General features: G+C 42.9%; 2 protein-coding genes and 1 pseudogene across 2 annotated transcripts; all 3 read right to left on the bottom strand.

Annotated features, from left to right (window-relative positions):
• Window positions 1-8,646: 8,646 nt before the first annotated feature.
• LOC148026495 (uncharacterized) lies at window positions 8,647-9,225 on the bottom strand. The gene has a single exon (XM_087690319.1). The coding sequence runs from the start codon at window positions 9,223-9,225 to the stop codon at window positions 8,647-8,649; it is 579 nt and encodes a 192-aa protein (XP_087546445.1).
• Window positions 9,226-10,007: 782 nt separating this feature from the next.
• Window positions 10,008-11,936, bottom strand: LOC148026494 (uncharacterized). The gene is made up of 2 exons (XM_087690318.1): window positions 11,058-11,936; window positions 10,008-10,625 (listed from the first exon to the last, which is right to left on the bottom strand). The coding sequence occupies exons 1-2, from the start codon at window positions 11,934-11,936 to the stop codon at window positions 10,008-10,010; spliced, it is 1,497 nt and encodes a 498-aa protein (XP_087546444.1).
• A 34-nt stretch (window positions 11,937-11,970) lies between these two features.
• On the bottom strand, window positions 11,971-13,571 carry LOC148026493 (uncharacterized; annotated as a pseudogene).
• Between the last annotated feature and the right edge of the window lie 531 nt (window positions 13,572-14,102).

Here is a 14,102-nt window from a genome sequence, read left to right as displayed (position 1 = left end):
TGCAGTAGTAGCTACATCATCTTTTGGGCAATCAACTTTGCTAAGCTTTGTATGTGGTGGTAAAGGCACACCAAGAGACTTAGCATCAGCCATATTAAATCTGTCAAGTACTTTGTTGATGTACTTGTCTTGTGAGAGAAACAAGTGCTGTCCTCTATCTCTTTTAATGCGCATGCCTGTGTTTAGCTGGCCCCAAATCTTTCATTGAGAAGGCTGAACTCAGCTTCCTTTTAAGAGTATGTAAAGTACTCTTATGCTTTCCTGCAATTAGCATGTCATCCACATATAAAACTAGCAGCACAAGGCTTCCATCATTAGCCTTCTTAGTGTATAAGCAGTGATTTGCATGACTGCGTTTGAATCCATGGCTAAGCATAAAGGTATCAAATTTTTTATACCACTGTCTAGGGGTGTGTTTCAGCCCATATAAATTGCGTTTCAGCTTACAAACTAAATGCTCTTTCCTTGGAATAGCAAAACCTTCGGGCTGTTTCATGTACAACTCTTCATCTAGGTCACCATGAAGAAAAGTAGTCTTCACATCCATCTTATCCAACTCTAAATCCAAGGATGCAGTGAGATCAAACAAAACACGGAGTGTAGTCATCTTCACCACCGGTGAGAAAACCTCTCGGAAGTCTATGCCTTTCTCTTGTGTATAGCCCTTAGTAGCCAAACGTGCCTTGTATTTGGGCTTCCCATCAATACATTTCACCTGATAAACCCATTGGTTAGGAATAGCCTTCCTATCCTTGGGCAAAGGTACAAGCTCCCACGTATTGTTCGCATATAGAGATTTCATCTCTTACTACATAGCAAGCTCCCACTTTCTCTTGTTTCACACGACTATCTCTTTAAATGTCAAAGGCTCACCTTTATTAGTCAATAAAATGCAATCCAAAGATGGCTGAAACCTCTGTGGCTGCCTTCTGACCCGTGGACCTTCTTACCCAATGATTTGTGTTGATAGGCAATGGGCCTACATCCTTAGGTATGTGCACACCATCACTTGGTGGCTGATTTTCAGCATTTTCTTGCTGCTGTAATCTGTTTTCAGCAGGTTCTTCTTGTTGTCCTATTCCATCATGTGCATCAATTTACTGTCCATTATGTCTGGCTATAGTATAATATGTTGCGGCTCATTTTCAGCATCAAAAGGGATAGAATCTTCAGCTAATGGTTACTGAATGGCTGGCTGTTCATGCTGAAACTTGACCATCTTCTTGTCAAGGTCACCATTTGTAGTATTTTTTAGCAACTTTGCCTCATTAAATACGTCTCAACTGTGTACTATCTTTCTATCGTGAGAAAGCCAAACTCTATATCCCATCTCTCCCTCATCTCCATATCCTATGAAGATGCCCTTGCTGGATTTCATGTTTAGTTTAGTCCTCTGATTTACAAGATTATGCATAAAAGCATCACAACCAAGACAGTCAAATGGTCATATAAAGCAGGTTTTGCGAGACCAAACCTCTTTAGGAATGCCATTTTTCGATGCATGTTTGGAAGAATGATTGCACACATGAACTGCAGTTTTAAGAGCTTCTCCCCAGAACTGTTGCGGGAGATTAGATGTGGACAGCATACATCTGGCTCTCTCACAAAGTGTGCGATTATATCTTTCAGCCACGGCATTTGATGTAGGGTTATAAGGGGTTGTCAACTCTCTCTTAATGCCATGAGATAAACTCATTAGAGATATATTCCCTCCCATTATTCGTTCTTATAGCTTTTAACTTAAGCCCTTTCTGTGTCGTAACAAAGGCATGAAATCTTTTAAAAGCATCAAACATTTCCTTTTTGCTCTTTAGTACATACACCCATGACTTTCTACTGAAATCATCAATAAAATTAACAAAGTACCATGCACCTCTCATGAGGATATGTATTTTTGAAGCCTCACTTAACATGTGGATTAATTTTTAATCACATGATTAAGTAAATGTTGCACATGTAAGGTGCAACTGGGGTTAGAGTAAATTTATGAGCTCGGAATCTGAGAAAATCACGGGATGTGGAAGGCAAAAGTTGCTATAAGTTATGTTGCACAGGTACTTGGTGCAATCTGGTGTCAATTGGTGACGCTAAAGATGTGGCGTTTAATGGTACCTAACGTCGATCTAATGGTCAAAGATGGCACAGAGAGACTCGGGAGTGGAAAATGCCTAGCCAATTTAATTATTGGCTAGTCAGATTATTTTCTATAGAGATTATTTTTCTAGGCATTGAAATAATTATTAGATTAATTTTAGCTTGGTGGTATCTGGTGTCAATTGTTGGCCTAGGTCATTCATTTGGCCATTAGTGTTAATTGGTGACACTAAAGATGTGGCGTTTAATGGTACCTTACGTTGATCTAATGGTCAAAGATGGCACAGAGAGACTCGGGAGTGGAAGATGCCTAGCCAATTTAATTATTGGCTAGTCAGATTATTTTTCTACAGAGATTATTTTTCTAGGCATTGAAATAATTATTAGATTAATGTTAGTAATTGAAGACTGAAAATTAATATTTAATGATGGATAATGTTGGAAAAACCATTTGGGAAGGTTGCCACTTGGCAAACTTGCCCATACAAGTTGGTAAAAGGTTGAAGAAGTGGAAAAACAAGATCATTTTTGCTATTGGACATGTGGGAGAGCTGTGAGCAGCCATGGCCAACCTATTTTCAGCCATTGCAGCCAGCCACGAGTGAGTTTTGAGGAGCCAATTGCAGATTCAGACCCTCCACAGTTGGGCGATTGCATCCAAGCACAAGGTGACAGCTGATTTGGATGTCTCAGCTGTAGGCGATAGCATTTAATGCTGTTGTGGCAGGGAAGCAGCTGCATTTGATTGATTTTGAGTCATTCTTCGCGATGAAACTCTGAATTTTATCTCTACAGCTTTCTCTCTCATCTCCTAGTCATTTTACAACCTGCTTCGAAGATCTTAGTATTTGGACCCTTGGAGGTTGAGAAATTGCAAATATCTCTGTTGTAAACCCTAATTTACAACAGAACTTAGGGTTTAGTTGTAGCCTCGAGAAGCATGCCAGAAATTGGAAGCTCCAAGACTTGCATTTTTTAGGGATGAAGGTGAATCTCAAATAAATTCAGGTGGAGGACTAGCCGGCCATTGAATTCGGGGCATTTCCTGTTAGTAGATTAGTAGTTCATGGTTGAGTTTGTACATGTGGTACAGTAGGCTGGGCACAGAGATATTTTAGGCATTTTATTTGCCAGCATTTATTGTGTTTTGGCATTATTTGCAGCTAGTCGACTAGCATTTAATGCTAGTCAATGAGTCATATTTTTGGCATTTATTTGGCCTATATATTCTTAGGCTCCCTCCTCCACATTTATTCATCTCTTGATAGTTCTTGGGGAGAGAGAGCAGGTGCTAGTGTCTCCACAGCTGGTGACTCACATTTCTTCTGTACTGTCTCATGTCTTGGTATATGGATTCCATTTCCTGAGCATACATCTGAGTTCTCATCTGTATTGTGTTTTCTCTTTCTTTTCTTTTGTCTTGTGTTCAGCAGTTTATTTTAGCACATATTTATGCTTCCATTGCTGCACCACTTTTGACATGGTATCAGAGGTCAGGATTAGTTTTCTTGTTGTGTTTAGCAGTTTATTTTAGCACATATTTATGCTTCCATTGTTGCACTACTTTTGACATGGTATCAGAGGTCAGGATTAGTGCTCTTGCTGTGTTTTCTTGCTGATATCATGATTGTTTTCACCCTTGCTGATGAGACGACTGTTGCTTCAACCAGGTGACCTGTTTTACTTGCGTTTTTTTATTGACGTCAGCATCCATACGGCTTACGTGTCTGGTTCAGCCTGCGTTTTGGTGTCTTTGTATCTCCTCCTGGCTGGGCGCTTGCATTATTAGGCCGTTTTTACTGCCTTTGGTAGTTTTTGATTGATTTCTTGACTTTTTACAACAACTTTTGTTTTATTCTGGTCAGATTTTGGGTTATACTGTATGTGAACTCTTGTTTTTGAAGTTTGTGCTCGTGTTTTGGCTGTGTTCCCTCTCCAAATATCTTCTTTTCTCTACTTATCTTCTCAATCCTCTACAGATGGCTCCTCCATGCACATCCACTGATGATATGTTACATGCAGATTCCCGTGAGGCTTTTGCAGCTTCAGAGAGGGGTTCGAAGATGAAGAAGTCAAAGGCCCGGTGTCACCACTGTAGCAAGAAGGGACATTTACGGAAGGATTGCAAAGAGTTAGTGGTTTCTAGGAAGAAAAAGGAGCATAAGACGAAGTGGGATGTGGACTCCTCCGACGAGTCTTCATTTGCCTCAGATTCTGATGACTCAGCTCCTCTGGCCAAGGCAAAGTCCAAGGCACGGAAGGGATCCTTTTCTTCGAATCGTGGGAAGGGCTCAGTGGCCCTTTCCTCCATTGCTTTCTAGTGGTGGTGATGAGGTCATCCCTCACGACTTTCCAATGCCAGAGAGGGAGAGAGAGGGCGGTGAGATGGGGCAGCCATGCCTCATCTATATTTCTCTACAGATGCACAGGATCCAACGAGAGACATCCTTGACGCATCGATCGAAGACTGGCAGGTAAAAATCTTGGAGCTGGGATTGACATCTACGTTCATGATGGGTTGGTTACTTGACAGAGAGCGGGTGGCTTTCGTTTGGAGCTCACATGAAGGGACACTTGGTGGTTTGGCCAAAGAAGGGGAATCCATGGTCATTTATGTGTTGCGGCATTGGTGATAGGATGGTCACGTATGCTACATCAGAGGCATCATTGACGGACATGAGAGCTGCTATGATTCTTTTCTATTTTAAGGAGTCAGTATGATCGACATCAACATCAAGTTCTCTCCGAGGCACCTTGGTGGGGGCTTGCGCACCCACTACTTAGGTATCCATGGTTCTACTATGATGGACATTGTTGTATGTACTATAGTTAGACATTATTATTATACATTGTATTTATATCAGATCACCCATGTTCTGAGAGGGTGTGAGCAGATTAGTCAGTTCATGGTTGAGTTTGTACATGTGGTACAACAGGCTGGGCATAGAGATATTTTAGGCATTTTATTTGCCAACATTTATTGTGTTTTGACATTATTTGCAGCCAGTCGGCCGACCAGTCATATTTTTGGCATTTATTTGGCCTATATATTCTTAGGCTCCCTTCTCCACATTTATTCATCACTTGATAGTTCTTGGGGAGAGGGAGCATGTGCTAGTGCCTCCACAGTTGGTGACTCACATTGCTTTTGTACTATCTCATATCTTGGTATATGGATTCCATTTCCCGAGCATACATTTGAGTTCTCATCTTTATTGTGTTCTCTCTTTCTTTTCTTTTGTTTTGTGTTCAGTAGTTTATTTCAAGACATATTTATGCTTCCATTGTTGCACCAATTTTGACATTTTCATTGTCTATGAAGTGGGCGAAGGCCAATTAAGTGCTCGAATCAAGGGGCAAAACAGATTGAAGTCTTGCTGGTCACTTTGGACAGCAAGGGGAGTTTGGATTGCGAAGGGGATTGGGAGAATCCCATTGTAAATTAACTTCTTCTTAAATAAAGCTAAAGAAATACCGAAAGGAACGCCAATTTTGGGGTCAATTGGGTGTGCATTGTCCAAGATCAGTAGGTAAATTTGTATTTTCAGATTTGCATTTATTGTTTGTTGCCGTAATTAAGTTGTAATCGGGGATTTACCACCCATCCACAGAAGGAAGATTGGTTTCATGGTTACATTGCCGGGATACCATCAAATCCTTTGAATTGGTTGGCCCGTGGTACTTGATTGCAACTTGGGACTATTGCATTATTGCTGAAATTGTTCTCAATAGTGAATTACAGCAAGCATGTCTTCACATGGCAATACGGGATCAAGTGGAGAGGATGCATCACTCCTTGGTCAATCACATGGTGAAAGGGGAAATGCAGTGACTGATGCTGGGCATGGTTCTCAGCATGGACAGGATGCTGAAAATGTGGGAAATGACCCAAATGTTGGCACTTCAATGCATAAAAAGGCTGATGACCAGCAAGGGGCTGAAGATTTTGAAGATAGCTTCAAGGATCGAATGTGTATAACAACAAATCTTTAGTGTCGGTTGTTCTTGGCTTCTTTGTTCTTGGTTGCTCACAGTTGGTGGTTGGGAATTGCTGCAGTTTATTACAGTAACTTGTCATTTTAGTTTATGCATTCTATTTGAGGGCAGTCATCTGGCCTTGACAGTCTTTTGCTTACAGGTTGCAGATAGCTCTTTACTTTGGCAGTATCTCCAGTCTCTTGCTTGAGTTAGCAATGGTTTTGGGGCTAATTTGCAGGGTATTACAGCAGCCTGTCTTGCCCTTCTACGTACTTGCTTGGTCTCATTATGGCTAATGATTCTCACGACAGTGTTCTCTTCAATATTGACAAATTGGATGAAACCAATTACAACGAATGTAAGACCTAGATATGGTAGGTTTTAGTGCAGAAATTGTAGGTTAGACCCCTTAAAAATAGGAGTGCTAAACTCGAAAACATTGTGACTGAGGATTGGGATGAACTGGATGAGCTATGCAAGTCCACCTTTATTTTCTCACTCTCTAAGTGGGTTCACTATAATGTTGTAATTGGAAATCAGACTACACATGAGCTTTGGACACATATTAAAAATCTTTATGACAAGCAGAGTCATGCATCTCAATGTTTTGATTGAAACAATTGATGAACCTTCGCATGAAGAAGGGACTTCTATTTTTGGACACTTGAAAGAGTTTCACTCCATCATCAGCCATTTAGCTTCATAGGAGATTTGAGTTCAAGGATACTTTGCATCCTTTATTTCTGCTTGGTACTCTACTTGAGTCATGGGACACTTTTTGTATAGTTCTATGTGTTAAGGATGGGCTAAAATTGTAGGATGTTGAGAGTGCCCTCTTAACAAAAGACAAAAGGTTTAGTAGGTCTGTGCGTGACCTCACTCTTAGTAATGAATTACCTACCCAAATTCCCACGAGTCATACCATTACCTCTATCTTCCACTCATTAAGTCCACATGTTGACCCGGATTTTGCCATGAGGTTAAGAGCTAGATGGCCATTGACTCTAAGAGTCGGAACACGCCTAGGTCTTCAAACCTGGGCAAGTCCAGAAAGTCTTGGCAAATGGACATGATGAAGCAATACTTGGGGTGGTTACACACAATGGTAAATTCCCTGACCACCCTCAAAACAGTCCGGTTAGTTGCTTACACAGCAAATGGGCTAACCTTTAACACGAAAGGAGTCATGTCCTAGTGGTTGATCATGGTGCTTTGGATTGTAAAAGATAGTAGCATTCACTACCATCGAGGTTGCATATATTTCAGCCACTGATGCTTCGAAAGAAGCTATTTGGCTTGGCCGTTTGGTTAAGGATTTAGGCTGCCGACCAAAACACCTGTATTTGGATGTGATAGCTAGAGTGCTATATGCTGGCTAAGGATGTCATGTTTCATGCACGTACTAAACATGTTGATATGTGGTTCCACTTTATTAGACAAGTTTTGAACGATGGTTGAGTCACATTAACTTAGATCAAAACATAGGATAACCTTGTAGATGTTCTCACTAAGAGTCTTGCAAAGGCTCAACATGAGCATTGCATTTGACTAGTGGGAGTTGATTAAAGGTTCACTCCCGACCTTTAAGTGGGTGGTTGCTAGATGTAAAGGCCCTTCGTTACGCTTCCTGTGCATATATTTACTTGTACATGTGAACGCACCCTTCCCTTATGGGTTAAGTGTACCGTACTCAAAGTATAAATACATTCTTTTATTCTTTGTGTGTACCACACCAGTATACACCCTACTCACGTTTTTGCTCTCCACAATCTCTACTGTTGCAGACACTGCACTCCAGCTGCACACACCCCCTTCAAGTACTCTTGAAACTCCTTTGACATGAGATTGAAATCTCAAATAGGAGAAAACAAAGAAGGTGAAGATGAAGGTGGGGTGTTGTCTTCCTTGCCGAGTCCATAATGCCTCATTAGGGCCTTAAGTGATGGAGAAGTTTGAAAAGACATTGTGGGGTCTCGAGAAGAAAGTGATTGAGACAGCATCGGTTCTAATACCATGAGGAGAAAACTGTGGAGTAGTTGCTAGGGTTTGTACTGAGGAAACTCAGAGTACATGTCCATGAAAGAAACACAGTGATACAGATATAGATATTGTGTGATGTTCATGCTAAAGGCACTGCAGTTACTTAGGAGTATTAGCCAGAGCTTTTGGTGCCAACACCTATTTGGTAGGATGATAAATGAGGGAGGAAGTTTTTATGCTATTTGCAATGCAATGAAGGGGAACTGGGAGATGGAGGAAAGCCACGGAAGGCAAGGGAAGATAGAGAAGGAAGGGGAGATAGGAGTAGTGTGAATTGAGAGAGAGCACATGTGAGGAAGGAAGTAGATTGAGTTGGAGATTAGATGCCAAATCAAATAGGTACCTTACAATCCTTTTGGGGTTGACTTATATAGTCCCCCACATTTCCCACATTTCCCCTACTATTTTCCCATCTATTTTCCACATAAAATCCATGCTTTTCCCACCTTCATTACAGCCATCCCTTCCCAAAGAATTTTGCCCTCAAAATTTCCATGAGGCTGCCCTAAATGAAAAAAATACAGCAGAAACTGATCAGCTTTGTAGGAGATAGGGGTAGGCCTGCACAATGCTCTCAGGTTGCCAAGAATTCTCATCTTCAGATAAACCTTTCCATTTGACGAGGTATTCTGTGTAGGCTTTGTTCCTGAGCACGTGATCTCTGAAGCCTTTGACTTGCTCCGGCACATAAATGATGTGGCCCTCTTCATCCATAGGAGGCAACTCAAGAAGAACCTGGACATGCTGTCCGACATGTGGTTTCAGCAATGATACATGGAAAACATTATGGATCTTGGAGGTCCTGGGTAGTTCCAACTGATATGCTACCTCCCCAACTTTGTGGACGATTTTGTAGGGGCCATAATACCCGTGGGAAAGCTTGGTGTTGGTATTACCTTTCAGTGAGGCATATCGATTCTTATGGAGACGTAAATGCACATAATCCCCATCTTCAAAAGATAAGTACCTCCTTTGTTCATCCGCATACTTCTTCTGCTTGGCTTGGGCATCTTGCATATTCTTCTTAGCCAACTGCAGAAGGGCATCCATACTCTCCAAATCATTTCTTGCTTGCTGATTTTTCACAGCCAAGTTTGCAACCCTGGAAGGCATTCCCACTTTGCATCCATACATAGCCTCGAATGGACTCATGCCAATAGAGAGGTGTTTGGTGCTGTTGTAACAAAATTCAGCCAATGCTAACCATTTGTCCCAAGACTTCTGTGTGTCATGACAGTAATGCCTTAAATACTCCTCCAACCATTTGTTCACCCTCTCTGATTGTCCATTTGTTTGGGATGATAAGCAGTACTAGGCGCAAGGGAAGTACCAACTGCAGTGAATAATTCCTGCCAAAAGTGGCCCATAAACTTGGCATCCCGGTCACTGACAATCTCTTGAGGAAAACCATGGTGCTTGAACACATTTTCAATGAATTGCCAGGCAACCTGTGAAGTTGAGTATCGAGTCCTAGTCGGTATGAAATGGGCCTGCTTGGTCATCCTGTCAACCACCACGAATATGCTATCCCAACCCTTATCTGTAGAAGGCAAGCCTGTAATGAAGTCCATGGCAATGTGAGTCCATTTGTCTTCAGGAATGGGTAGCGGTTGCAGAAGGCCTGCGAGTAACCGGCTGTCCACTTTATTTTGTTGGCAGTGCAAACATTCACTGACAAACTTAACCACATCTCGCCACAAGCCATCCCACATAAAGCTCTCCTTGACCTTTTCATATGTTTTTGTGATACCCATACGCCCTGACATAGGAGATGAGTGCATTTCCTGTAATACTAACAACTTGTACTTGGAGTCTGGCACAAGATAAATTCTGTCCCTGCACCATAACAGTCCGTTGCGGAGCTGAAATCGAACATGTCCTTGGCTGGACGGACTCTATAACTCCACAAAGATAGGGGCTGCATCAGAATTTTGCATGTATTCCTCCTGAATCCCAAGTATCCACTCTTGATGAAGCGTGGAAATGGCAGACAGTTTGCATGACCACATCCTGGACAAAGCATCAGCAACCACATTCTCTTTCCCTTTTCTATATTCAAAGTCAAAGTCATAGGACTGAACTGCAGCCAGCCATCTCTTCTGCTTCATGGATAAATTAGGCTGCGTTAAAAAGTACTTGAGTGTCCTGTGATCCGTTTTGACCTTAATCTTGCTACCGTACAGGTAGTGGTGCCATTTTGCAAAAGAATGCAAGATTGCTAGCATCTCTTGATCATAAACATGATAATTCATTTCCCTGGCAGTAAACTTCCTGCTCTCAAAAGCAATCACACCATGCTCTTGTCTTAAGACAGCCCCTAAACCTTTGCCACTGGCATCTGTCTCAATAATGAAAGACCGTGAGAAATCAGGGCACACCAATACAGGTGCATTACTAAGGGCATCCTTGAGGTTATCAAAGCTGAGTTGTGCTGCTTCTGACCATTGGAAGGCATCCTTTTTCAGCAAATCAGTGAGAGGGGCAGCCCTTTTGGCAAAGTGCCTAATGAATCTCTAGTAAAAAGAAGCAAGACCCAAAAAACCCCTGAGCTGCGTGGTATTATGTGGCTGCGGCCACTCCTTAATGCATTTCACCTTAGCTGGGTCTACCCTGATTCCGTGCGTGCTTACAACATGACCAAGATATTCAACCTCATCTGCCATAAATGTGCACTTGCTGGCCTTGGCATAAAGATTTCCAGCACTTGTCGGACATGGTCAATGTGTTCCTGTGCATCCTTACTATAAATGAGAATGTCATCGAAAAATACTAGCATACATTTGAAAAGAAGGTGGTGCAAGATCTTGTTCATGAGTGCCTGGAAGGTGGCTGGTGCATTAGTCAAACCAAAAGGTTTCACCTTGAACTCATATAATCCTCTTTCTATACGAAAGGCAGTAAAAGGTGCTATGATCAATGAAGTTTTTCTCAAGTAAATCTTGCACCTGTGTTGCCACTTCTTCCCGTTCAACCTTAGAAAGTCGATACGGGGCCTTGTTTATTGGTTTACTGCCATGTTCCAGAACTATGGCATGATCAACATCTCTTTTTGGGGGCAACTGAGATGGCATATCAGCAAACACATCCCCAAATTCTAAGAGCAATTTCTGCATTTCACAATTATCCACATGGGGAATACCACCCTCCTGAGGTACAGAGACATTCAATGCATAAATGGCACTTTCTTTCTTGAGCTCCCTAGCTAGCTGCCTTGCTGAAATGACCTGCAATTTCTGATTCACAATGCCCTGCAATGTAACAGTTCTACCCTTGTGGCAAAACTCAAGAGATAAGGCATTCAAATCTATACTGATTTTCCCCAATGATTGCAGCCAATCACAACCCAAGACACCATCTATTGGCCCCATATCCAATGCCAGAAGAGCACCTGCAAACTCATAATCATCAGAGAACTTGATCCTGGCATCCTGGCAACAATGTCTGCTGATCATATGCTGTCCATTTGCTATCTCCACTTTCAGACCATGGTCTATCTCTGTAGCAACCAATCCCACTCTTTGCAATGTTCTGCAATTAATGAAACTGTGAGTGCTACCACTGTCTACCAATACATGAACAGATCTGCCATTAATCATTCCTTTCAACCTGATTGTGTCAGCACTTTTGGCACCCATCAAGGCATGAAGTGAGATGGTATACAGTGTAGATTGGGCATCGCAATAAATCTGCTCATCATCCACAGGGACATTACCATTAGCATCACCTCTGACATGAAAAGGCATTGTAGGTTGATGCTCCAACACAGAGAGTGTTGGCTTACGGCCTTTCCTGCCACATGTAGGCTGAATATCAATCTCATGCATCACACGAGTGGTTTGCTCAATAGCCCCACCCGGATCAAAGGGAAATGCAGTCCCCTTTGTGGCTTCTGTGTCAGGAGATTCATCTGCATCATGAGCTCCTGTCAATTCCTCATGAGAGACATCATGGGGGTCTGCTACATCAGCCACTTCATCATCTTCTGATAATTCAATTATCATGCTGAGTTCGGCTGAGCTGACATTCTTCATTTTGCACACATCTCGGTGCTCAGGTGTCCATTTCTCTCCACACTTAAAGCATAAATTTACCTTTTTCCTACTGTCCATTATGGCCCTGGAATGTTGTTTAACTTCTGATTTGTCAAAACCAGCACTAGGTTTGACACTTGACTTTGCATCCATGGACCTGTATGGCTTTGCATATGGCATTTTACTCCCAGTAACCGTTGGATATCATGGAAAGGGGGCAGCTGCTGATTTCTTATCGATCCAATCAGCAAACTTTGTCTTCCTGTCAGCCTCATAAACAGTACCATAGGAGCTACCTGACAAATGCTTGTACTTGCCAGCATATTTTGGCTCAAACACCTCAGCAAGCTGGGCTGCTCACTCAATGGTTTGAGGATTATGAGCTCTCACATCAGCAGCCAGAGAGGGATTTAAGCCTTGTATAAAACGCAGCAGCTTCCCCTTCTCGGAAATGTCTTGTACAAATAAGGAAAGCCTCCAAAAACGCTACAAGTACTCTTGGACCGTACCTGTCTGAGATAGTGCATAAAAATCAGCCAGGTATTGTTCAAGGATTAGGGCCGAGACGAAAGTCGTGACCATAAGCACCTTGAACTGTTTCCATGTGGTCGGCTTCTGAGGTGACTCTCGCATGTAACGCCACCATGTATGTGTATAATCCTGTAAATGCATGCCAGCAAAAATGATCCTCTCCTCATCATTCTTAGGGTAGAAGCGGAAATAATCTTCCAGCTTCGTGAGCCACTCCTCCAACTCATTGGGAGTGCAAGTGTCACCCTTAAACTTGTGCTCAGAGATATTATCTTTCACATCTTTGGCTGCGTTATTCCTGGAGTGACTACCAGCATATCTAGCATCCTCACGCTTGAAGCTTACATACTGTGAAAAGGGCATCTCATCACGAACATCCTCAGGCAAAGCCCTGTATGAACGTAAGGCATCTAAAAGCATATCATCCATGTTTGCATGCTGCCCACTTCCAGCATCATGCTGGTTAGGAGAACCACTCCCCTGATGCATAAAGTGCGTCTGATTGAAAGCATTACCTCCTTGATACGCAGGTTGAGTTTGACTGAATGTATTAACAGGAGGTGTCATCGAAGCATGCAATCCTTGCTGAGTCTGCTTGCCAAAAACATCTCGGTGAGTGGGTGGCATAGAAAAAGGCTGAGAAGAGGACTGGCCTCTCTCCCAACTGCCCTGAAACCCAACACCCAATCCAGGCATGCTCGTTGTGGGCGGAAATACGCCAGTAGGCCGGCCCAAAATGGACGGCTCAGCCAATGAAATCTGCGAGCTAAATGGCGGCCTGGAATCAAAAAAAGAAGTGCTCGGCGGCATGGGCAAGGTATCACCTATATCAACATATTCCCCATGCTGGGGTGTATGCATAGAACCAGCATCATAAGTGCGATGGCCATCAGCCATAAATCCCCTGCGTGGGTCAGGAAAATCACCCCGGCTATCCGACTGATCCCCGTGCTGGGGTGCGGCTTGCTTACCCTTATCATGCATACTGATGGCAGTAGTGATCTGCTGCCCAATGTTCTGACCCATCTGGGTGATAGCTGTATCGTGCATAGCCATAGCAGTGGTGAGCTGCTGCCCCAACTGTTGACCCATCTGTTGAAAAGCCCCCTGAAGCATCAAGGCCAATGCATCCAAAAGCTGTGTGTCTGTAGGCATAGCAGGAACTGGCTGTGAGGGAGGTACACCCTCTGTAACTGGCATCTGCTCCTGCTGAGCAACATCATCGCCATGCTGAAACGTCTCATTTGATCGGGGTGCACGCTTGGGGGCCATGAGTGCGCGATGGGGTCGATGAAGAGGCTTGAAGAAAACTTGGTGAAGAGGATGGAGAGAATGCTCGAAATGAGCCACAAAGGTGGCTGAGAAGGGCCTAGAACACGGTTGTAGAAGTGCCCTAAAAGAGGGGTTTTTTTTTTTTTTTTTCGGGAA

The sequence above is a fragment of the Lygodium microphyllum genome, chromosome 13, assembly GCF_053477565.2.
Source record: "Lygodium microphyllum isolate KBCC chromosome 13, Lygodium_microphyllum_v1.1.10, whole genome shotgun sequence".
Classification (NCBI taxonomy): domain Eukaryota; kingdom Viridiplantae; phylum Streptophyta; class Polypodiopsida; order Schizaeales; family Lygodiaceae; genus Lygodium; species Lygodium microphyllum.
Note: the sequence above shows the minus strand (reverse complement) of the source record. Positions and strands in the feature narration are given on the sequence as shown.

Coding starts and splice junctions, on each gene's coding strand:
- LOC148026495 (XM_087690319.1), bottom strand. CDS start 9,225: ATGCCTTCCAGGGTTGCAAACTTGGCTGTGAAAAATCAGCAAGCAAGA.
- LOC148026494 (XM_087690318.1), bottom strand. CDS start 11,936: ATGCATGAGATTGATATTCAGCCTACATGTGGCAGGAAAGGCCGTAAG. Junction 10,626..11,057: donor GGGAAGAAGTGGCAACACAG/GTGCAAGATTTA, acceptor TCTTTTTACTAG/AGATTCATTAGGCACTTTGC.